This window comes from Humulus lupulus, chromosome 7 (genome assembly GCF_963169125.1).
Source record: "Humulus lupulus chromosome 7, drHumLupu1.1, whole genome shotgun sequence".
Lineage (NCBI taxonomy): Eukaryota > Viridiplantae > Streptophyta > Magnoliopsida > Rosales > Cannabaceae > Humulus > Humulus lupulus.
This window is the reverse complement of record NC_084799.1, coordinates 14,408,561-14,432,593: the sequence shown is the minus strand read 5'-3', so window position 1 is coordinate 14,432,593 and position 24,033 is coordinate 14,408,561. Positions and strand designations below refer to the sequence as shown.

Genomic DNA, 24,033 nt, shown 5'->3' with positions numbered 1-24,033 from the left:
AATCGAACTTGCTCTCAATGAAAGCACCAAACTGTTGACGCGGTTCTTCGCCAACAGGTAATTAAGAAATGAAGAGAAAGGGATTAGTGCTAAATGTGAACCGAAACATATATAAGATCTTAGAAAAAGAAAGAGGTGACACAAGACACGTTTTTTGAGTGGTTCAAAGGTTAAAATCCTTCTACTCCACTAGTCAGTATTATTGCCTTATACTGGATATTTGATTACAGGGCCTTTTTTACAATAGAGAATCCAACCCTTATTAAGTCCCAGGGTCTCCATATTTATAGGAGAAGACACCTGGGAGTTGGTAAGAAGGTCATCTCGTGACCTTCTTATCTATCACATCAACTCTGTGACATTCATGATTAATTCCTAAACCTGACACATAAGTATGGTCAAATCGATATGTAAGGAGATAATGGGCCGCACGGCCCAACCCAGTCGTGGGTGTCTGAATACGCACGTTCTTGCTGCGTGTCCGAGAAGTCCGGGGCATATCAAACACGTGATGTCTGATATATGCACGTTTACCTTGCGTGTGTTGAATTTACAAAGGGTCATAGCCTCCATACTCAGTTCGTACCGCGAGCTGGATACTTAACTCGACCATAGGCCTTCAGAATCTGGGGTCAAGTCTTGGGCAATCTTGGCGAACCCTTGAGTTTCCTCGAGCTAAGGAGGTACGACCTAATGACAGAAGCTCCGGTCTGTGGGACGTCTGCGAGATAATTATGATTAGGCCGCAGCTCGGCTCGCTAATCAGCCTGTGGGAAAAACAGGGCGTACAACTGTGTTTGTATTTAATTGACTGAGATATATATGATTTATACATATGCATACTTCTATTATCTGAAGTATGTTTATTTGTTTATCTGGTTGTCTGAATGTCTGGCTAAGGCATTGGCTTATTAGTCAAAGGCGGCAATAGCACGTTGTGCGCTGGTCGAGAGGCTTAGACCTAATCAGGGACGTACTATTATGTTGGCCGACTCTATGGTCGTTTGGAAAATAAAGCACTTGGCTAGCTCTATGGTCACTTTGCTAGGGCTTAGAGCTCCATGATGACTCTATGGTCATCTATTCAGGGCAGCGGGCCCCAGAATGTTCCTATGATCATTTAACTGTAACTGTATGCATGCATGAGTAGGCTAATATTGCTAGGCATGCTAGATATGCATCTAGAATCAGTAGTTACTGTTCATGCACATGTTTAAGTTTTCTTGATGAGCCTCGACTCACAGGTGCTATGTGGTGCAGGTAAGGGAAAAAGGAAAGCTGGACCAGCCATGAGTTGGAGAGCTTTATTGGTGGCGTGTACATATGCGGCTACTCGACCACTACGACTGGGGTTATCTTGGAGGAACTAGGGTTGTATCCCTTATTTTGCTGCCTAGGTCGGCTTGGCTTGTAACTTTTGAACTATTTTAACCTTTTAACGTTATTTTGAGATCTCATGTATGAACGTAAATTTTTTAAATGAAAAGTCAACATTTCCTTTTTGACCAAAATTTTTAGCCATAACCCTTGTCATTAACCTTAGTTACACGCTTATAACCAAGAGACTTGATTAGCAAGTCTAACACTATTTAAAGTTTACAGTGTAATAGTCCTGGATTAGGAGGACGTTACAATTAAAGCACAAACATATTTCACAAAATGTATTTACGTGATTAATATTCTTTACTATAGAAGGATGAGATAAATCTTATGAGAAATCTAAAAATGACACTATACCATTGGCAATAATGCAATAAAAGATTGGACATAAAACCTAACACAAATATTACTTTTATTATTTATAAAATACATAGAAAAAACATAACTAATTCTATATAGATTTAGCAAAAGTAAATATATATGAATGAGATGGAGAAAATGATAAAGATATTTTCTATATTATTTTCACTAATTTGATAATACATAGACAAAATCTATATATTATTAGCAAACATAAATAAAGATAATAAGATGAAAGAAAAAAATCACTCAAATACATAAACTTGAAGCACATTGTGAATCAAAAATACCAAATAAAGTCATAGTGCATATAGAATCATCCTAACCTTCCTAAGAAAGTTAGCAAATTATGCTATACATTCTCATAATAATTCTAGAGGGAAAAGATGAGACATGAGACTAAAATTTGGTAGAGTTTGCTACCTAAAAATTACATGAAAAACTATGGAAAATGAGCTCTTATTTATAGGGCTTAAAAAAGACTAAAAAGAAATAACAATAAGTTTGAGCTTACAAAATAAATATTAATAATAAATCTGATATTAAAATCATTTCTATTATTAATATTATTTTTATTGTTGTTATGATTTTTTTTTTTGGGCGTTTGTTGTGCATGGAGTTGGAGTGTGATGAACAAAATGGAGCTGATGACATTTAGACTGATCTGACGTGTTGCAGGTGTGACAGCTAGCAAGCGAATGGAGGAGCGCCACGTGGCGCACGTGTAGGCTTGGCTGCAGGAGGGAAACCGGGCGGGTGGAGCTGTGGCGCGGATCCGGGTTGGACAGCTAGAGCTAGAGGCGCCGAGTGTCAGCCTAACGCAACACTAAGTGGCACGTTGGGGAGCTGCTGGTGAAGCAGGCGGGCCAGATTAGAGCCAAACGGGCATGGGCTTCTTCTTCTTGGATTTGGATTGCAAAAATCCAGCTCTTCTTTTGGGCTTTTCATCTTTAATTCTCTTTTTTTATTTCAAAGTGCCAAAATACATATTTAATTCCTACAAAATAATAATGAATTAAATCATAATCAAATATTTTCATTCATAAAATATATCATAATAATTCAATGAAAATAATAATTAAAACTTAATTTATTTTGACATTTAAGATCAATAAAGGTGCACCTTTTACCACTAATCACCCCATTTTAATTTATTTTAAAACTCGTTTTTTAATACATTTTTTTATAAACTAATTTCATTTATTTTTACAAAGCTAAAATATAAAAATATATTCTAATTAAAGATAAAAAAATCATAATCGTAGCCCATTCCTTAAAAAAATAACTTAACAAGAAATTTAATAAAACATAAACATTTCATTAAAACTTTCTTCTTCTTCTTCCAATCATGAGGCGATGCATGTGGTGTTATAGAGAGGGTGGCAGATTTGGCTTGAGTTTCTATATGGACGCCAGAAAAATATGGTGGATTTGGGCGACAACTGCATGACAGGAAGCTGGGCGACACTTCTAGGTGGGAGGGGTTTCGACGATGACATGGCAGCAATGGTTGGGAGGGTGAAGGTGGGGTTTCAGGCATTGTTTCATATAACATTACTGCCCTGAAAAGTATTTTTTTATAGCGTTTGAATCATCATTTTTCTTTTTTAAATCCAAATGACCATTTTAGGTCAATTTTTTTTTATCAAAGTTCATATTTCTTAAGTACTAAATAATAGTTAAAAAAAGAGATTATAATCAGTTATGTAAAATCCTTTATTGGCATATTTGACAATATTGACAAAATTAATTAAAGGAGTATTTTCGAAATGGGTAGTTTCCTGTTTTGTAAAATTGAGTGGCAATTTTTGAAAAATGGGTAGTTTCCTGTTTTGTTGAAATGTGTCTTTTTATAATCAGATAATTATATATGTTAATAAAATAAATATATAATTTCCTATAAAATAATATCTTTTCTTGAAATGGAAATTCTTGGTATTTATTTTTATACTTTGATCTGATTTATTTGTCCAGAAATCGTGTACAGCTTGCAGTGATAATGTAGATATTGTTTCCTTATTTATTTAAGGAAACTGGGTTGAAAAAATGTCCAGGTTCAACGAATCTGTTTGAACGGATTGTGAGTCTATTTGAACAGATTATGACTTTCCTGTTTTGGTAGATTTTCCATTTATTGACTGTTTGATTTCTGATTTGTTTTCCACGACCTAAAGAGATTCTAAAAAGTATATAATCATCCTTAGGTTGTTGGTTTTTTATCATCTCTCTTGGTGTGTTATTTTCCAAATATTTTTCAAGTTTTAGAGAGACTTTTTATTATGTGAAGAACTTGAGTCCAGCAAGTTCTTAGTGGTTTATTACAGTGTACTTCTGTATTGTTTTCTTTGTGTTAATTGTGCAGGTTGAACACACTTGGACATTGGTCATCAAGCTTCGGGAGAAGTCTTGTTCGTGAGTCACTTTTCGGGAGGAAAAGTGCAAGTGTTATGATTTGAAGGGAGTTCAAGATCTTAGCACTTCAGAAATTTGATTAGGAGTTTAGATTACAACAGTTGCGACAAATTCAAGAGGGAGTCTTTATTTGTATAAGTCAATTTGGTTTTGTAATCGTTTAGATATTCTTCTAATAAATTTCATTCTCTGGGCGTGGCCTCGTGGACTAGTAGCAATCTGCAAAGATTGCTGATATCACGTAAAAATTCGTGTGTTCTTTACTTTATGTTTGTTTTTATCTTCTGGTCACAAACTGTTTAAACATATCTGGTTTCTGTTCAAACAGTCTTTGTATCTGTTTAAACATTTCTGTAACAGTTCAACAATTAATTATTTAATTTGAATAATTAAGTTGGTAATCATAAAAAACGGAATTTCAATTGGTATCAGAGCGGTTCACTAAACTCTTAGTGAGATCTTGTGGTTATTTTCCGTTTGATTTGTTTTGTGTGAAATGTATTTCTTTGCAGAAGGTAGTTTGGTGTCTTGAACTCCGTTGCTTAATGACTCAAACTATCCATATTGGAAAGTTAGGATGAGAACTTTCATAAAAGCTTTAGATGAGAAAGCATGGAGAGCAATTTTGTCTGGATGGTCACCTCCTACCGAAAAAGGTGAAGATGGAGGCACAAAGGTAAAATCTGAACTTGTTTGGGATACAGAAGAAGAAAAATTATCCAGTTATAATAATAAAGCTCTTCACGCCATTTTCAATGGTGTTGGAGAAAGTTTTATTAAACTTGTTTCCACATGTGTCTCGGCTAAAGATGCTTGGACAATTCTTCAAACTCAGTTTGAAGGAACTGTAGATGTCAAAAGATCTAGATTTATTATGTTACAAACTAGGTTTAATGACCTTAGGATGTCTGATTCTGAAACACTTTCTGAATTTTATGAGAGATTATCTGATATTTCTAATGAGTATTTTGCACTTGGTGAGAAACTTGATGATTCTGTTCTTGTTAGAAAAATCGTTCGAGTTCTTCCTGACAGGTTCAATGTTAAGCTCACTGCTATGGAAGAGGCAAAAAACTTCAGTACTATGAAAGTAGAAGAATTGATGGGGTCACTTCGTACCTTTGAGTTAAATCAAAAGATTCGTCAAAAAGACAATCCAAGTACTTGCAAAGAGAAAGAGAAGACCATAGCTTTCAAAAGTACTAAAAAAGAAGCATCAGATGATGAAGATGGTGATAATGAAATGGCACTGCTTGCAAAGAATTTTAAAAAATATATGAAAAAGATAGGAAATAAGAAGTTCAATGGCAAGCCGTCAAAAGGTAATCATTCTTCTCTTAATCATTTTTAAACTAATAAAAAGGGTATTCAGTGCAGGGAATGTGATGGATTTGGCCACATCCAGTCTGAATGTGCAAACACCTTGAAAAAGAACAAAAAAGGTATGATTACTACTTGGAGTGATAATGACTCAGAAAGTAGTGAAGATGAGGAAGGTAATGTCGCTTTCACTTCTATTTTACCTGTTTCTAAATCTGAAAATGAAAAAATTGTTTGCTTGAATAATGTTTCAAAAGATGAAGAAAATTCTGATAGTGATGAATCTGAATTGAATGATGAGTCTTTGAGTGAATCTTACAAAAAGATGTATGGTTCATGGGTGAAAGTGTGTTCTGAAAATCGGTCATTGGTAAGCAAAAATAAAGAATTATCCTTTGAAATTAAACAACTTACTGACTTAAATGAAAATTTTGATACTCTTGAGAAAAATGTTAGAATGCTTAACCCCAGTTCAACTGTTTTTGAGAATATACAGAATGCAGGTCAAAGAAGTCATGTGGGACTTGGTGCTTCAAGTTCTCAAAAATCAAAGAAAACTGTCTTTATCTCGGCTGGGATGCTTTCGTCTGATGTTCCTATGTCATCCTCACTGAAATCTGTTGTTCCAACAGAAAGGACACAGTCAGCAGGTAAATCCAATGGTAAGTTTGAAAAATTCATTCCAATCTGTCATTTTTGTGGTAGGAAGGGTCATATTCGACCTAAGTGTTTTACTCTTGTGAATTTTTCCAAAAATGAATATTTTGATAAATTCAATTATTTTGATAATTTCAAAAGAGTAAAAAATAAAAATATTCAATCAAGGAAAATATGAATAAAAAGGAATAATTGTTTTGCTAGTTTTGCTAGTAAATATGATAGATCTGCTTCTTCATATTTTTGGTATTTTGACAGTGGTTGTTCAAGACATATGACAGGTGACAGGTCTATTCTTACAAACATAAAACCTATGCATTGTGGATCTGTTACTTTTGGGAATGGAATTGAAGGTAATGTTCTTGGAATGGGTACTCTTAACTTTGAAGGGTTACCTAAAATCAAAAGAGTGTTACTTGTGGAAGGACTTAAAGCTAACGTGCTTAGCATAAGTCAAATTTGTGATCAAGGTTATACTGTTAACTTTGATAAAGAGAATTGTTTTGTTTTAAACAAGAATGGTGAGAATGTTCTTGAAGGTTTTAGATCTAATGACAATTGCTATACTCTTTTGCCTTCTATTATGTGTCAATCTGTTGTGAGAAATAACACTGATGTGTGGTATGCTAAGAACCTGGTCAAAAAGTTTGGACTTGAAAGTTCAAAGATTGCCAAAACACCAATGGGAACGACTGTGAAGCTATCCAAAGATGAAAATGGTGTCAAAGTTGATCCTACACTGTATAGGAGCATGATTGGTAGTCTTCTTTATCTCACTGCTAGTCGACTTGATTTAAGTTATAGTGTTGGTGTGTGTGCCAGGTACCAAGGAAATCCCATGGAGTCTCATGTTACAACTGTCAAAAGAATCATTCGATATGTTCATGGGACTACTGATTATGGTATTTGGTATTCAAAAGAAACTAACCCTAATCTAGTGTGTTTTAGTGATGCTGATTGGGCAGGTAACACTGATGACAGAAAAAGCACTAGTGGAGGATGTTTCTTCTTGGGAAACAATCTAGTCTCTTGGCACAACAAGAAACAGAATTCTATTTCTCTCTCAACAGCTGAGGCCGAATACATTGCAGCGGGAAGTTGTTGTGCACAACTTTTGTGGATGAAGCAAATGATGATGGATTATGAGTTTGATCTTGACACTTTAACTATTTTTTGTGATAATACAAGTGCAATTAATATTTCAAAAAATCCTGTGCAACATTCCCGTACTAAACATATTGATATTCGTCATCATTTCATAAGAGAATTAGTTGAAAATAAAGTTCTTGTCTTGGAATATATTGAAACACATAAACAAATTGCAGATATTTTCACTAAAGCTCTTGATTCGGTTCGCTTTGATTTCCTCCGAAAATCTTTGGGGGTTTGTTCTCTTTAAATTTTTTTGTTATGGTGTTGTCCGCTTGATCTAATGTGCGTTATTTTTTGTTAAGAAAATTGTCAATCAATTTGAAAATTTTGTTGTGTGTCAAGCTGGATAATCTGTCTTGTGTTTATGAATCTTTGGTTGTATATTCTTGAGAGAAATTTAATCAATTCCTCCTAGGCATATTCGAGTAAATTAATCAATGTTTAATGTTTGAGCTTCCTTTTGTGTAGCATTGTTTCAAGTTCCTGTGCAAGAATAGAGCTACCTACATCAGTGTGTGAAAGCCGTCTTTTGAGTAAGTTGGAACTTTGTAATTCGGAGTTATAAAGAGGATACGCTACCATAGAAAAGGGCTACCACTGGTGTAGTGTGACAGCGTCTTCATGGGTTACAATTATTTTTAATTTCGAAAAAGACTTATTTGTCATTGGGCAATGTTCCCTTGCATACACTGTCACACACTTATGCTAGAAGCAATGCATTAAAAAAATTGTACACAGTTTATAAAAAAGAAAAAAAATGTGTGTAAGACTCATACATGTTGATTGATCCACTTAAGAATATGTGCTTGTGACTGAATTGTGGTCTATTTCTCTCGAATATTCTTTCCAATTTTTTATTTTCACAAGTGTTCTTATCCGTGATATACACTAACACTTATTCTCATTTGCTTGATTTTATTCTTATCAGGATAACTCACTTTGTTCAAAGCAGAATTTTTTTTTTGGGTTGAGTTTTTATTTTTGTGCATATATAAAATGAAAATAAAAAAATAAAAAATAAAAAATTTGACAAGGAAATTCATGGTGGACCGAATCATTGTGGTAATTTTGTGAAATTATGCATTTATTTTGTGTGATTTAATATATTCTTTGTCTCCAAGGAATTTATTTTTGTCATCTTTCCTAATTTGGAATACCATGATTTGTATCTTTATTGTCTTGTACTTTGTTTAAAATTGTTTTTAAAAAAAAAGGGAAAAAAGTCAACAAAAAGATCGTGTGGGGTATTTTTTTTTCTCTGGTTACCTTTTTTGGATTGAGATTTTTATTATATTTTCATAAACTGAAATTTAAAAAAATAAAAAAAGGGTAAGTTGTATGAAGATCGTGTGTATTAAAGGTTGTTTCCTTTTATTGTTTTAATTAAATCATTTAAAAAAAAAAAAAAGGAAACCTCTTGTTGCCGTGAGTGTCCAAATTGGGTAAGTGTTGTCCTTACAAAGCTTGCCATTACCCTTATCCTTCTCACCCACGATCTCTCTAAATCTTCGTCTTCTTATTTTTTTCTTTCATTGATTTTGTAAGTGTTTGCTACTTTTCAGATATGGAAAAATAGTGAAAACTCGTGGAGCTTCCTCTAAGAAGACCCCTGCTTCTCAATCTCTTATGTTTGCCTCAGATGACATTCCTCCTGAATTCTCATCTGTTCCCCCAGATTCAGGAACTGTTGCTACAGAACTAGCTGTTGTTCGAGCCTCTCGTGTTTCTTTGGCTTCTTTGAAAGACACAAAGGGGGAGAGTATATACTTTCCAAAACCTGCTTGTTTGCTGTTTTGTTTAACTCTGGACCTTCTTATTTTGAGGGGGAGTTAAGTCCAGTTTCTTTATATGTTTGTTATAAGTTAATGCATGTTTGCAGGGGGAGTTCTTTCTCTTTACTTATCACTAACATTTGTGTTGCAGGTTTTTGAATTAATTTTGTCTATCAAATTGCCAAAGGGGGAGATTGTAAAATCCTTTATTGGCATATTTGACAATATTGACAAAATTAATTAAAGGAGTATTTTCGAAATGGGTAGTTTCCTGTTTTGTAAAATTGAGTGGCAATTTTTGAAAAATGGGTAGTTTCCTGTTTTGTTGAAATGTGTCTTTTTATAATCAGATAATTATATATGTTAATAAAATAAATATATAATTTCCTATAAAATAATATCTTTTCTTGAAATGGAAATTCTTGGTATTTATTTTTATACTTTGATCTGATTTATTTGTCCAGAAATCGTGTACAGCTTGCAGTGATAATGTAGATATTGTTTCCTTATTTATTTAAGGAAACTGAGTTGAAAAACTGTCCAGGTTCAACGAATCTGTTTGAACGGATTGTGAGTCTATTTGAACAGATTATGACTTTCCTGTTTTGGTAGATTTTCCATTTATTGACTGTTTGATTTCTGATTTGTTTTCCACGACCTAAAGAGATTCTAAAAAGTATATAATCATCCTTAGGTTGTTGGTTTTTTATCATCTCTCTTGGTGTGTTATTTTCCAAATATTTTTCAAGTTTTAGAGAGACTTTTTATTATGTGAAGAACTTGAGTCCAGCAAGTTCTTAGTGGTTTATTACAGTGTACTTCTGTATTGTTTTCTTTGTGTTAATTGTGCAGGTTGAACACACTTGGACATTGGTCATCAAGCTTCGGGAGAAGTCTTGTTCGTGAGTCACTTTTCGGGAGGAAAAATGCAAGTGTTATGATTTGAAGGGAGTTCAAGATCTTAGCACTTCAGAAATTTGATTAGGAGTTTAGATTACAACAGTTGCGACAAATTCAAGAGGGAGTCTTTATTTGTATAAGTCAATTTGGTTTTGTAATCGTTTAGATATTCTTCTAATAAATTTCATTCTCTGGGCGTGGCCTCGTGGACTAGTAGCAATCTGCAAAGATTGCTGATATCACGTAAAAATTCGTGTGTTCTTTACTTTATGTTTGTTTTTATCTTCTGGTCACAAACTGTTTAAACATATCTGGTTTCTGTTCAAACAGTCTTTGTATCTGTTTAAACATTTCTGTAACAGTTCAACAATTAATTATTTAATTTGAATAATTAAGTTGGTAATCATAAAAAACGGAATTTCAAGTTATTAGAGTACTCTCAATAGATGCTCTACTCTATTTTTTCAAATACATCACCAAAACTTTTTTTTTTTTTTTCTATTTTACTTAACATATTTACATTATACCATACATCCTCTATTTCTTCTTTATATTTTCTCCACATCATTTAAATATTATTTTTTATTCACTAAAATACTAAAACGGGAAAGAGAAATGAATAAAATAAAATTAACATAGAAAGAGAAAGAAAGAAAAAATAATAAAATAATTTTAACTCAATGAATAGAATAATATTATTTGTGAAGGTAAAAAAATATGTAAAATAGTTCACCCATTGGAAGCCCAATTTTACCATTCTTTTCTATATTTATGGAAAATTAGTTAGTTTACCTCATCCATTGTGAGTACTAAGTGCAAATTAAAGTGCTAAAAAAAGTTAATTAGTTTATTTGATATCTTTATCATGTAAAATATTGTTACGTAATGGGAAAAAAATTACATGAGAAAATTATGGAAATTTAGGGGATACAATTAAAAAAAAAAGAAAATTAAATGTAACAAACAAAGAGAAGAAAATAGAAGAAGCTTGAAACATATATTAATCTCCAATTCACTGCAGTGCTGGGACTGAAAACTCTGCTGAAATGTAAGAATCATTATAATGGCATTTTTCAATAATCCCCAATTTTAAGTGGTGTATTTGAAAACTTCCATGAGCTACCAATAAAAGCCGCATAGTCTCTATCACCTGCCACGTCATTGATGGGTACCAAATCAGAAATTTCCTTCAAGTCTTCTATGCTCAGCTTCACTCTTAACGATCCAATGTTATTATCAAGATTTTTTGTCTTAGTTGTACCTACAATATTAATCAAACATTAACCTCCAATAAACAGAATTAATTAGCTTATTATTTTTGCAACTATATAATTGTCATTTATATATAAAAAAAAAGATATAAATATAGTGGCATAATGAGTTTGTCTCACCAGGGATAGGTGCCACGTCATCACCTTGATGGAGAACCCATGCAAGTGCTAGTTGTGGAATGGTGCATCCATGCTTTTGAGCCAACTTCTCCATTTGATTATACAAGACTTTGTTTCTCTCTATGTTTTCTCCTTGAAACCGAGGATGCGATTCCTTAATAATATTCAAAACAAACAATTAAATAAATATCTATATAAAAAATAAATGCATTATTGTGGTTTAATAAATGGTGATTTATAAAATACCAGAAAAGAATTGGGAGGTAGAGTCTCCACAACTGCCTTGCCACCAAAAAATCCACGACCAAGAGGACTATATGGAACTATCCCAATACCAAGCTCTCTGTCATCATTTAACATTTAAACTATAACTAATTAATAAAAAAATCAGTATACTTTGAGTTAATTGATAGTTATAACCTCATTAAATATTGATTCCAAAAATATAAAACACTTTATTATACCGGGAAAGTGGGATGATTTCTTCTTCAATATCACGAGTCCAAAGAGACCATTCCATTTGTATAGCAGTGATGGGATGAACTGCATGTGCTCTTCTTATTGTGTCTGTGCTTGCCTCAGATAACCCAATATACTTCACCTTACCCTCTTCCACCAACTTCTTCAGCTCTACCATCTACAAATTATCATATATATATATATATATATAAAAAGAAGATAATTCTCCTATAGGGGCTTCACTTTAAGTCCTACTATTAAGGCTTTCAGTATTTTTTGACCTGTGAACAGTTTTTGGCGCGATTTTTTTTATGACCGTGTATATTGTAGCTATTTAGACCATCCTACCAATTTTCAGAAAATTCTGAATAGTTTACAGTACCGAAAACTAAGTTCAAATATGTTGCTTTCCACCCGTGTAAAAATAATTAGTCACATGTGCAATATGTTTGAACTAAGTTTTCGGTACTATAAATTATTTGAAATTTTTTGAAAATTTGCAGGATGCTCTAAATGACTACAATATACACGGTCATAAAAAAAATCACACCGAAAAATATTCACAGGTCGAGAACACTGAGAATTTTATTGGTAGGACTTAAATTGAAGCTCCTATAAAATATATATATATATCTTATATATAATGCTACTTTCTGAATCAAAATATACATAATGAAAAAGAAAAACTCACAGTGTCCTCAATGGGGATTGTTGTGTCCACTCGGTGCACAAAGTAGAGATCAATGTAGTCCACTTTGAGACGCTTAAGACTAGCCTCACAGCAGGACCGGACATAATGAGGACTACCATTCACCTCAATTTTGTCAGCACTTATTTCCACAATGCCAAATTTTGTTGATAATTGAACCTTGTCACGAGGCAACTCCTTCAAAGCCTGCAAAACATTATTTATACATACAAGTACTTTTGTGTCAGTACCAAGAATAAAGAGGAGAATATCGTGTTTGTATATGTACACAATAATTAATTATTTACTATTAGAAGTTGCTACACATTTCTTGAATACTCTAGAATGTTCTAGACATTTGTAGAATACTTTACTCTAGATTTTTCTAGATATTTGTAGAATAGAAGAACTTCAAAGACTTTTCTAGAAAACACTATAGTCTAGAACTTCCTAGGAGCTATATGCTTGAATAGTCTAGACTCTTTATTGTGTAGAATACTCTAGAAATTGTATTTGTAAATCAAATACATTAGAAAAATCTAGAACAAATAATTCTATCCACAAATGTAAAGTGGGCTAGCCACTATATTTACCCTATCATGGGTAGCAAATCGTGTAACTAGAAACAACAAACCATCAATGAAACTCTACTATCTTATACTCTCTAAAACATAAACCTTACTCCTCCAAACCTAAATTTCTTCACTTGTCCACTCAACAACATCAACGATAATATCATAACCCATCATTACTCTGCCAATACTACTACTACTCATCAAACATTCTAAACTATAACATAGTCACTATTTTCTCTATCCCAAATTCACAAACCATCAGTGGTACCAGAGCCAGGTCGATTCAAACACTGGGCGTAATACTTTCTGCACATCATGACAATCGATTCCAATCGCTCTTCTCTAACTCTTCCAATTTTTCATGGAGAATACTATGATTTTTGGTCCATCAAAATGAGGACCTATTTTCGATCACAAAATCTATGAAAAATTGTTGAGGTAGGATTTACTATTCTGGAAGACACTTTTTCTCTCTCGGAAAATCAAAAGAAGGCCATGGAGGAGAATCAACAAAAAGATTCTCAAGCGTTATTTTGCTTGCAGCAAGCTATGGCAGATGATATATTTCCACGGATTATGGGTGCATCAACTGCGAAAGAAGCATGACTGTTAAACTACAGAAGCTCAGAAGAGATTTTGAAAATCTTAAAATGAAGGATAATGAGACCGCAAGAGATTACTATTCTAGAATTAGAGAAATAGTAAATAAAATGGGAGCCTAAGGGGAAATGATTTATGACAAGAAAATAGTAGAAAAAATACTAATTTCTTGTACAGAAAAATATGATGCAATAATATATGTGATAGAAGAAACAAAAGATTTAGAAACTCTATCACCAACTGAATCAATGGGCTCTTTCGAAGCATATGAAAGTAGACAAGAAAGGCATAGTGAAAATTCGACTGAAAATGCCTTTCAATCTAAAATTAATTTGCGGTCTCAAAAATCTAAAGCTGATGGGAGAAAATCACTAGAAAATTTTAAAAGCAAGAGTTATCAAGAAAATCAAAAAGAAAATAATGATAAGTATTCTCCATGTGACATTTGTAAAAGAAAAAGTCACTTGGAGAAAGACTGTTGGCTTAAAGGAAAACCTCAGTGCCAAAATTGTAAAAAATTTGGCCACACTGAAAAAACTTGTCGTTTTAAAAAATCCCATCAAGCTAATTTTTTAGAAGAGAAAAATGATGAAAATAATCTTTTCTATGTCTGCCAAGCTGCATCAGAAGAAAAAGATACTTGGTATCTTGATAGTGGTTGCAGTAATCGCATGACAAAAAATGAAAGCATCTTTTGTAGTCTTGATAAATCCAAGACTAGAGTCAAGATTGGTAATGGTGACTTCATGGAAGCACTTGGAAAAGGCACCATTGCCATTGACACCAGAAAAGGCAAGAGATACATCAATGATGTACTCTTGGTACCCAACATTGATCAGAACCTACTCAGTGTAGGACAAATGATTGAAAATGGGTACTCTTTGCATTTTGAAGGAGATTCTTGCATAATCTATGACAAGCAAGATAAATCCTTTCAAATTGCAAAGATAAAATTAAAAGAAAATAGATGATTTCCTTTACAATGGAGATACGCAAGCAATGTCGCAATGCAAGCACAAGCAGATGAATCGTGGCTATGGCATAGAAGGTTCGGACATTTCAATTTCCACAGGCTAAAGATCCTCCAGCAGAAGAATATGATGCGATACCTCCCAACAATCAAGGAGCTCAACACTGTCTGCGAAGGGTGCATGCTCGGAAAGCAACATCGACAACCTTTTCCATCTAGTAAAGCTTGGAAAGCCGAAGAGCCACTGGAGTTAATCCACACAGACATTTGTCGGCCTATGCGTACTCCATCAAATGATCAAAACAGGTACTTCATTCTCTTTATCGACGACTTTACTATAATGACATGGGTTTATTTTTTGCGAGAAAAATCGCAAGTTTTCAATATTTTCAAGAAATTCAAAACTTGTGTCGAAAAGCAAAGTGGTCGAAACATCAAGACAATAAGAAGTGACAGAGACAAAGAATACACTTCTAACGAGTTCAACAAGTTCTGTGAAGAAGAAGGCATGTAGCATCAACTCACAGTTGGATACGCACTAGAACAAAATGGTGTGTCTGAGAGAAAAAACAGAATTGTTATGGAGACAGCAAGAGCTATGCTCATGGAGAAGGTTCTTCAAAAAAGATTTTGGGCAGAGGCAGTAAGCACTGCAGTCTACTTGCTCAACAAATGTCCAACCAAAGCTGTGCAAGATAAGACACCGATTGAAGCTTGGAGTGGACGAAAGCCATCAGCAAAGCATCTCAAAGTATTCGGCTGCATATGCTACTCACATATTCCAAAAGAGAAAAGAGGCAAGATAGATGAGAAGACTGAGAAAGGAATTGTCTTAGGCTATAGTACTCAATCAAAAGGTTATCGAGTCTATAGCTAAGGAACGAAGAAGCTCATAATCAGCCGAGACGTACAATTCGATGAAGATGCGACATACAATTGGGAGACTAGAAAAAGTTGAAAGAAACACTGTCAACATTCCTCTACTGTCGAAACAAGAACAAAATGATGTTCCAACTCAACCAACCACGGAGGAGACGACACAAGTCATAGAATCCCCGCCAGACTCACCACCACTGCGAATGAGATCTTTAGTAGAGATCTACGAGACATGCAACTTAGCGCTTATGGAGCCAGAAAGCTTCGAAGCAGCTCAACAACAAGAAGTATGGAGAAAATCCATGAATGAAGAAATAAAGATGATTGAGAAGAATGAAACATGGGAGCTTGTAGATCTTCCGCAAGACAAAGACACTATACGAGTCAAGTGGGTTTACAAGACAAAGCTCAACCCAGATGGCTCGATTCAAAAGCATAAAGCAAGGATAGTCGCTAAAGGATACTCACAACAACATGGAGTAGACTACAATGAGACATTTGCTCCAGTTGCACGATTGGACACAATAAGGTCCTTAATTTCTCTAGCTGCACAAAAGAAATGGCAGATTTTTCAGCTAGATGTAAAATCAGCATTCCTCAACGGCTACCTTGATGAAGAAATATATGTAGAGCAACCTCAAGGGTTCGTGGTGCAAGGACAAGAAGACAAAGTTCTCAGATTAAAAAAGGCTTTATACGGCCTGAAGCAAGCTCTGCGAGCCTGGTACATCAGGATTGATATCTACTTCACTGAACAAGGGTTTAGGAGGAGCAAAAGTGAGCCAACACTCTACATCAAGACCCAAGGTACGAGTAACACACTTGTTGTCTCTCTATATGTTGATGATCTCATCTATACAGGCAACAATAAGGAGATGATCAAGAAATTTAAAGAAGACATGATGAAGAGTTTCGAGATGACTGATTTGGGCTTAATGCACTACTTTCTCGGGATTGAAATAACTCAAAAAGAAGATAGGATCTTTATTTCACAAAAGAAGTATACAGAGACACTATTGAAGAAGTTCAAAATGGAGGGATGTTAGACAATATCAACTCCACTAGACAACAACAAAGCTCTCAAGAAAGAGGATGGCTCACCAAAAGCAGATGAATCGAAGTTTCGAAGTTTAATTGACAGCTTACTCTATCTGACAGCTACAAGACCAGACATTATGTATGCAGTTAGTCTACTATCAAGATTCATGCACGGTCCAAGTCAAGTTCACTATGGAGCAGCCAAGAGAGTCCTTAGATACTTGAAAGGGACAAAGAACTATGGAATATGGTATGGAGTCATGCAAAAGTCAAAACTCATTGGCTACACAGACGGTGACTGGACAGGATCAGTTGGCGACATGAAAAGTACATCAGGATATGCTTTCACAATTGAATCAGGGATATTTTCCTGGGCATCAAAGAAACAAGCAACAGTTGCACAAGCATTAGCTAAAGCAGAGTATATTGCCGCAGCAATGACTACAAGCCAAGCTATATGGCTGAAAAGAATACTTGAAAACATGGGAGAATCACAAGACGAAGCTACAAAGATCTACTGCGATAGCAAATCAGCTATTGCAATGGCCAAAAATCCTGTATGTCACAGCAGAATGAAGCATATAAGCATCAAGTATCATTTCATCAGAGAAGCTGAAACAAACAAAGAAATAGAACTCAAGCATTGCAGGACTGAAGAACAGTTAGCAAATATATTCACAAAGGCACTACCAAGAGGAAAATTCGAGCTACTACGAGACATGATTGGAGTTACTGAAATGTGTACCAAGAAGGAGTATTAGAAGTTGCTACACATTTCTTGAATACTCTAGAATGTTCTAGACATTTTTAGAATACTTTACTCTAGATTTTTCTAGATATTTGTAGAATAGAAGAACTTCAAAGACTTTTCTAGAAAACACTATAGTCTAGAACTTCCTAGGAGCTATATGCTTGAATAGTCTAGACTATTTATTGTGTAGAATACTCTAGAAATTGTGTTTGTAAATCAAATACACTAGAAAAATCTAGAACAAATAATTCTATCCACAAATGTAAAGTGGGCTATCCACTATAAATACCCCATCATGGGTAGCAAATAGTGTAACTAGAAACAACAAACCATCAATAAAACTCTACTACTTTCTACTATCTTATACTCTCTAAAACATAAACCTTACTCCTCCAAACCCAAATTTCTTCACTTGTCCACTCAACAACATCAACGATAATATTATAACCCATCATTACTCTGCCAATACTACTACTACTCATCAAACATTCTAAACTATAACAAATCATCACTATTTTCTCTATCCCAAATTCACAAACCATCATTTACCTTGCCAATCAAAACTTCATTAGCATGCTTCTCTGACTCTCCATATATATCAGCGGAGTCAAAGAATGTTATTCCTTTGTTGAAGGCATATTTGATTATTGATATGCCAACATCGTCAGGGACTGGTGCACTGTAGCCTCCATTAAGCCCCATACAACCCAAACCAAGCTTTGAAACCTGTAAAATAAAGGTATATATATATATATATATGTATCTATTCAGTAATTGATATATCTTTAACTGGGTTTTAGCTCAAATTTGTGGTTTCAATACAGTTTGTAACTTAAAATTTAACAAATGAAAAGTTAGGAAAGAGTAAAGATTTTGATGGGTTTTACCTCCAATCCTTGGTTTCCCAGCTTCACTCTTGGAATATTGAAACTTTTCTCTTCAGCCATTATTGTTGGCTATTTCGGGTACGTAGTATTTTCTGTGTACTCTACTCTTTGTTATGTTGCTCCTGTACATAAATAAATGAAACCTTTTATTAATCCTTTACATAAGGAATACTTGTTAGTTTCGGAGCTGGTGAAACAGGAATAGTAGTTAAAGCGTTCATTGTATTTGTTATCATATTCATATTTAGTCATTAGTTACGTCACTAATTAATTTATTTAATTGCTTTTGCAAATATCAGGCACAAACTTCAAACTTATGCAATGGTGTCAAACTATATTTTTTTATAGCGATACGTACTCAATGATCAACATAAGAAAACGATACGCAGCCGCTTTGAAGACTAGTACTGAGCAACCCTGCTTGACTTTTTCAAGATAATTTTCTAGTCCTTCTCCTTCTATACAAGTTACATTCCATCAAGATATTATTCGAAGCCCATCTTAAAAGTTGGAGAAGAAACTTAGGTGACGATTTTTTGGGGTGAATGAAAATGAATGAATAAGAATGAGAATGAGAAACTATTTAGGAATATAATCTAATAAAAATTAATAAAAAATATATTAATTTTTTTTTTCAATCTTGTATTGGAATGGTATTTTCTCCCAATTTTAAATGGAATAGTCATCCTACTAAAATAGTAGAAAATCCATTTAATTAGAATGATATTCCAATACTCTAAAATACAACCAAATAAAATAATTAAATGAAAATTGATTCATTTCTATTCTATTATCCCAACCAAACATCATCTTAGTTACTCTTAATAGAATAAAAGTATTATTCTACTTTATTATATAATTACACAACCACATTCTTGTATACACCCAACTCCTAATATAATGTACTTATAATGCTTGTTATTATTTAATATGAATATATATATATCTATATAAGTTTAATTAAGTAATAAAAAATAACGTATTTTTTAAATATATAAATAAATGATAAAAACTGATAAAAATTCAGATTTTGTATTAAATATTATTATAATAATGATATTTTATAATATTTGAAATTCTATTGATATAACTTATTAATAATAATAATAATATTTTATAATATTTATATTTATATTAATATAATTATTAAATACCTAGTCCTATATTGAATATTATTATAACACTACTACAAAAAATGGGATTTGGCGTCAATAGATAATTGAAGTTTTTGCAATTTGCGTTGGCTCTTTAACTAGCGACTCTTTAGGTGTCGTAATTGGTATGAACATTAGCACCAATGTTTAACTGACGCTATTGATACCTGACGCGTCAGTTTTCCACTGTGGCACGTATTATTTAAAAAAAAAAAAATCAGATTTCATTTTACATTTAATTAATTTATTACCTAGAACTGAGTTAAGTCTAATATCTAGAATCAAAGGCAAATTGATAAAAACACGATCAAACTCAATAAATCCAGAACTTACAAATTCAAATGTCAAACTCAGTATATTCATCATCACTACAGGAAAATAGGTTTATTGCGATGACTTTTGTTGTCGCTGTAGATACGAAAATCATTGTTGAATGTATTTTAAGACGACATGTTGTCACAAAAATGTCGTCGTTGTAGATCCGTATGTGTAGAGGCCTACAACACAACAAATGACGTTGTTGCTATAGAGTTGTGCTACAGCAACGACATGTCGGTCGCAGTAGAAATCTCATTTTTTTGGTAAAACTTATCTATTGCGAAGACATGTCGTCACTATAGGGTGGTTGAAATTTTGAATTTGAAAAAACCCTTCTGCGACGACTTGTGGTCGCAGTGAATGCACGAAATTTGAAGGTTTCGTATTTTGCAGTCACTCTACTGTGACGACTGTCATTGCTGAAGAGTTTTTTTTTAAAATTCATTTTAAAAAATAATTTGTTTTAACAAAAATTTAATTTAATATTAATAAAAAATTATGATTATATAACAAAAATTATATTAATATGAAATTGAAATAAAAATAACTCAATTCAACTTAGTACAAAAGTAAGTAGTACTAAAACTGTAAAAAATAACACAAAATATTAATAAGTTCAAAAGCATAACCAAACTAAATGTCATCTAAATCAATCCTAAAGTCTTCATTATCGTCAGACTGTTGTGGTGGCTGCTGTGGTGATTGTTGTGGTGGCTGCTGTTATGGAATTTGGCTCGAGATTGAAAAGTTCGCTATCATGGACTGGATCATATTAATGTCCAAGCTAAGAGTTTGAAATTGCAGGACAGGAGTGTTTGGGTTGGAAGCTTGCATAAATTGTTGCATATGATAAAGTTGTTGTTCTAGGTCATGATGGCTTAACTGAAGTGTTGAACCATTGACTGGAAAGCCTCAGCTGGTACCATTGCAGGGCCGACTATGACCGGTGTAAAAGGTGATGTCTCTGACTTGGAAGAGGCACTGGTGGCCATAGTGGCAATAGAACTAGTGCCCTTCAACTTGCGTCCAACACATTGGTTGTGGCCATAACTATTGTGAGAATTTTGAACTACGCAAGTGTACGCAATTGTAACAAGTAATAAAGTGATAAATCAAATATCGTTCCCACGAAGACTGTTATTACTTACCAAAAATTAATCTTTAATTCTAATTGATTCGACAAATAATGGATTCAGAATTTATAAAACTAAAGGAATAAAGCAATAAAATATAACAATAGAGAATTCAATACTAAATATTAATTCAATGGAATAAGAATTAGAGTTATTAACTTCATCAACTATCCACCTATGCCTCTCTAATGTGAATTAATGAATTCCTATCTCTATTGTGATAGCGAATTACAATTGTAATTATATTCTTACTAGGACTTATAATTATCTACAATAAGCAATCTCCTACATCTCTGTAGTAAACTAACATATTGTAGGCATTAAACACGTAATCCCTAAGCTACACAAATTATACAGGTACTCTCGGCCAATATAAATCTATGATTATTTGACTATAGCATATTTATCCTTCACTTCTCAGATCTCAGGTTAAAATCATGTAAATGGTGATCAAGCATTCACAAGCATTAAACAGAAGACAAATAATTCACAATATTGATAGAGAATTCATAAAAACTTCATTAGATTATCATAAGGTTTCAAGAAGAATCCATTAACACCCTAAATAAGAAAATTAGTTCATGCTAGACATAATAAAATCCATTAAACTAAATATAAGCATCACTACAGGAGAAAGTAAAAGAAGAAGAAGAAAAAGAATGATATAACTAGTTGATCTCCAAGCTTTTGCCTCCAGAGAGTGTTTCCTTAAGTCTCTTCTTAGGGTTCTCCCATCAAAAATCATCATAATGTTTCTTAAATAATAGTTTGTGCTTTGAACGTGAAATTCCACTTTTGCCCCTGCTTAAAATTCCCTAATATGCACATTGACTGCCTCAGGTGCCGCGACCCCATAAGTGTGCGTCACTGCCCATGTCCATGATTCTAAATCGTGTCGTTTCTGACTTAACCAGCGGTGCGGCCCTACTATGCCTGCGTTGCGGCTCTAATTCCTCAAGTAATACCGATGCGACCCTCGTTTTCCTAGAACCTTCAACTCTTTGTTTCATCATAGCACCGCAGCTCAAAAACTCAGTGTCGCGACTCTAATGTCTTATTTTCACCAATTTACTTCTTTTCAGGGCCAAACACGGTATTTTCATCAATGCTTCCATAAATCCTGAAATATTAACAAGCAAAGGCAACAAAAGCATCATACTGCACAAACATAACTAAATAAGCTCAAAAATTCCCTAAAACCACTCTCTAAAACACCATTAAAACTACTCTATCAACAACGCTGACCAAGTACCTTCGTGATGACTTGCATCTCATCAATAGAGACACTTCCTGATGAAGATGAGGATTGGGATTGCGTTTGCGTCTGAATTTCTTACTGCAAGGCCTCCTGCAATTTAGAAATAGTACAATTAGTATATAATATAACACTTAATAAACATATTTACAAAATTTAGAAAGTTACTTACATATGCATCCTTAGCATTCGTGTTCACCCATCCACGTGTTGGATGATTATGCATATCATGAAAGTAATCAAGCTGGGCAGTTCCTTAGTTTCAAGATTCATCTTTGGAAAACATAATATGACAAAATATCAGTTAAATACTGAAATTATTAATAAGATAACTGAAAATACTTAAACTACATACATATTATTACTTACCTTATGAAATCGAGCAGAAGCGTAAGAGGTCGATCCATGGAGACTTTTCAGATACTTTTGTTTTTCTCTGTTGGTAGCATTTACCTTCTGTTTTGCTCAAAAGTTAAATATTGATTGGAAAGTATTGAAATGAAAACATCCACATTAAAGTCAAATATTGATTGGAAATTACTGAAATAATGCTACAATAAGAATATTCAGGAGAACGTATTATTCATCATCAACATTGATTCTTGCATCATCATCTGTACCTCTACATTATCTTCACTAAATTCATCGTCTTCATCATCATTAATGAAATCATCATCCACATCCGGAACAGAACGAGTCGTTTCACCAATTATGCTAGTGTGACTAGGTCGATTGAAAGTCATAACCTCAAACTCTCCTAATTCGACAGTAAGTACAAAATTTGATGAAGTACTATCATGCACCACATCAACCTTGTTATCATCATCAATACTTGGATGATCCTAGATCTTTCGATGATTAACTTCTTCTACTACCCTTTAATTTTTGTTTCTTGAAGGATTTTCTAAGTAGAAAACTTGTTTTGCTTGAGTGGCGAGAATAAACGACTCATTCTTGTACTATTCAGAATTAACCATGATACGGGTGATGTTATTCTCAGTCACTTTTCAACCTTTGCTTACATTTGTGTTGAACCATTTACATTGAAACATTACTATCAAGTAACCATGGGAATAACATAACTCAACAATCTCATCTAGTTGGCCATAGAAAGTGAAACCATCAGTTCCTGGCACCGAAACTCCACTGTTTTGAGTGGTACTTCCTTTGTTACCAAATGGATTAAAACCATAAGCATCCAAACCCAATCGAACGTTTCTGGGTTCTTTGGAAAAATTTGGATATTTGGTATCAAATTTTTTCCAAGCACCCCCATCAACAGGATGGTGCATCACATCATCTTCTTTCGATCATCCCATACTATGCCAAGTCATATCCTTTGCTATATTCCTTGAACCATAAAGACGCTTCAGCCTATGAGTCAAAGGAAAGTACACAAATATTTTCTAGGTGACTTTTTCCCCTTTGTGTCTTTATCAACTCATCTGCTCTCACCACAAATAGGACAACTCTGTTTTTGGGAATCCTCCTTCCAAAACAAACAACAGTTGTACTTGTTGTTGGGAGTTGTGTCATTTAAAGCATATGTGTTGAACAATGTTTTATGAAATAAATAATTAAAATGAATTCTTGCATATATTGATTGTTTATTATTATTTGAATAATATTATAAGAATATCATAAAATTCTCAAAATTGTTATTGAGACTACAATCTTGTATTGGTACGAGAGGATTAAGATTGTAGGGAACGAATTGAAATAGTTCGCAGTAAAACAAAGTTATATGGAATCTTTAGATTAAATACTGTAAGTACGTTTCACTAGTATTACGAATACATGTAATCTAGATCTGGATTATTGATGTAGCAGAGCATCTTAGTGGAGGTACTTTGTATAAAGTGGTTATACATGAACGAGACACAATATGTTATTAATAATTAACTAAATACCGTTTGTTTTAGTATTAATTAAACATATCAATAAGATTATCATATACAATTGATCTTAATCATGAAGTTATTTTG

The 24,033-nt window shown here is 33.5% G+C and overlaps 1 protein-coding gene across 1 annotated transcript; it reads right to left on the bottom strand.

The window, feature by feature from the left end:
- Positions 1–10,784: 10,784 nt before the first annotated feature.
- On the bottom strand, positions 10,785–18,287 carry LOC133790752 (perakine reductase-like). The gene is made up of 7 exons (XM_062228509.1): positions 18,189–18,287; positions 17,851–18,027; positions 12,495–12,698; positions 11,809–11,981; positions 11,591–11,687; positions 11,345–11,498; positions 10,785–11,214 (listed from the first exon to the last, which is right to left on the bottom strand). The coding sequence occupies exons 1-7, from the start codon at positions 18,246–18,248 to the stop codon at positions 11,027–11,029; spliced, it is 1,053 nt and encodes a 350-aa protein (XP_062084493.1). The 5' UTR covers positions 18,249–18,287; the 3' UTR covers positions 10,785–11,026.
- Positions 18,288–24,033: the final 5,746 nt, after the last annotated feature.

Excerpts from the sequence above, each read along its gene's own strand:
- LOC133790752 (XM_062228509.1), bottom strand. The coding sequence starts at position 18,248 with ATGGCTGAAGAGAAAAGTTTCAATATTCCAAGAGTGAAGCTGGGAAAC. Across the intron at positions 18,028-18,188 it reads TGGGAAACCAAGGATTGGAG|GTTTCAAAGCTTGGTTTGGG; the intron begins GTAAAACCCATC and ends TTTATTTTACAG. Across the intron at positions 11,688-11,808 it reads GAAATCATCCCACTTTCCCG|AGAGCTTGGTATTGGGATAG; the intron begins GTATAATAAAGT and ends AAATGATGACAG.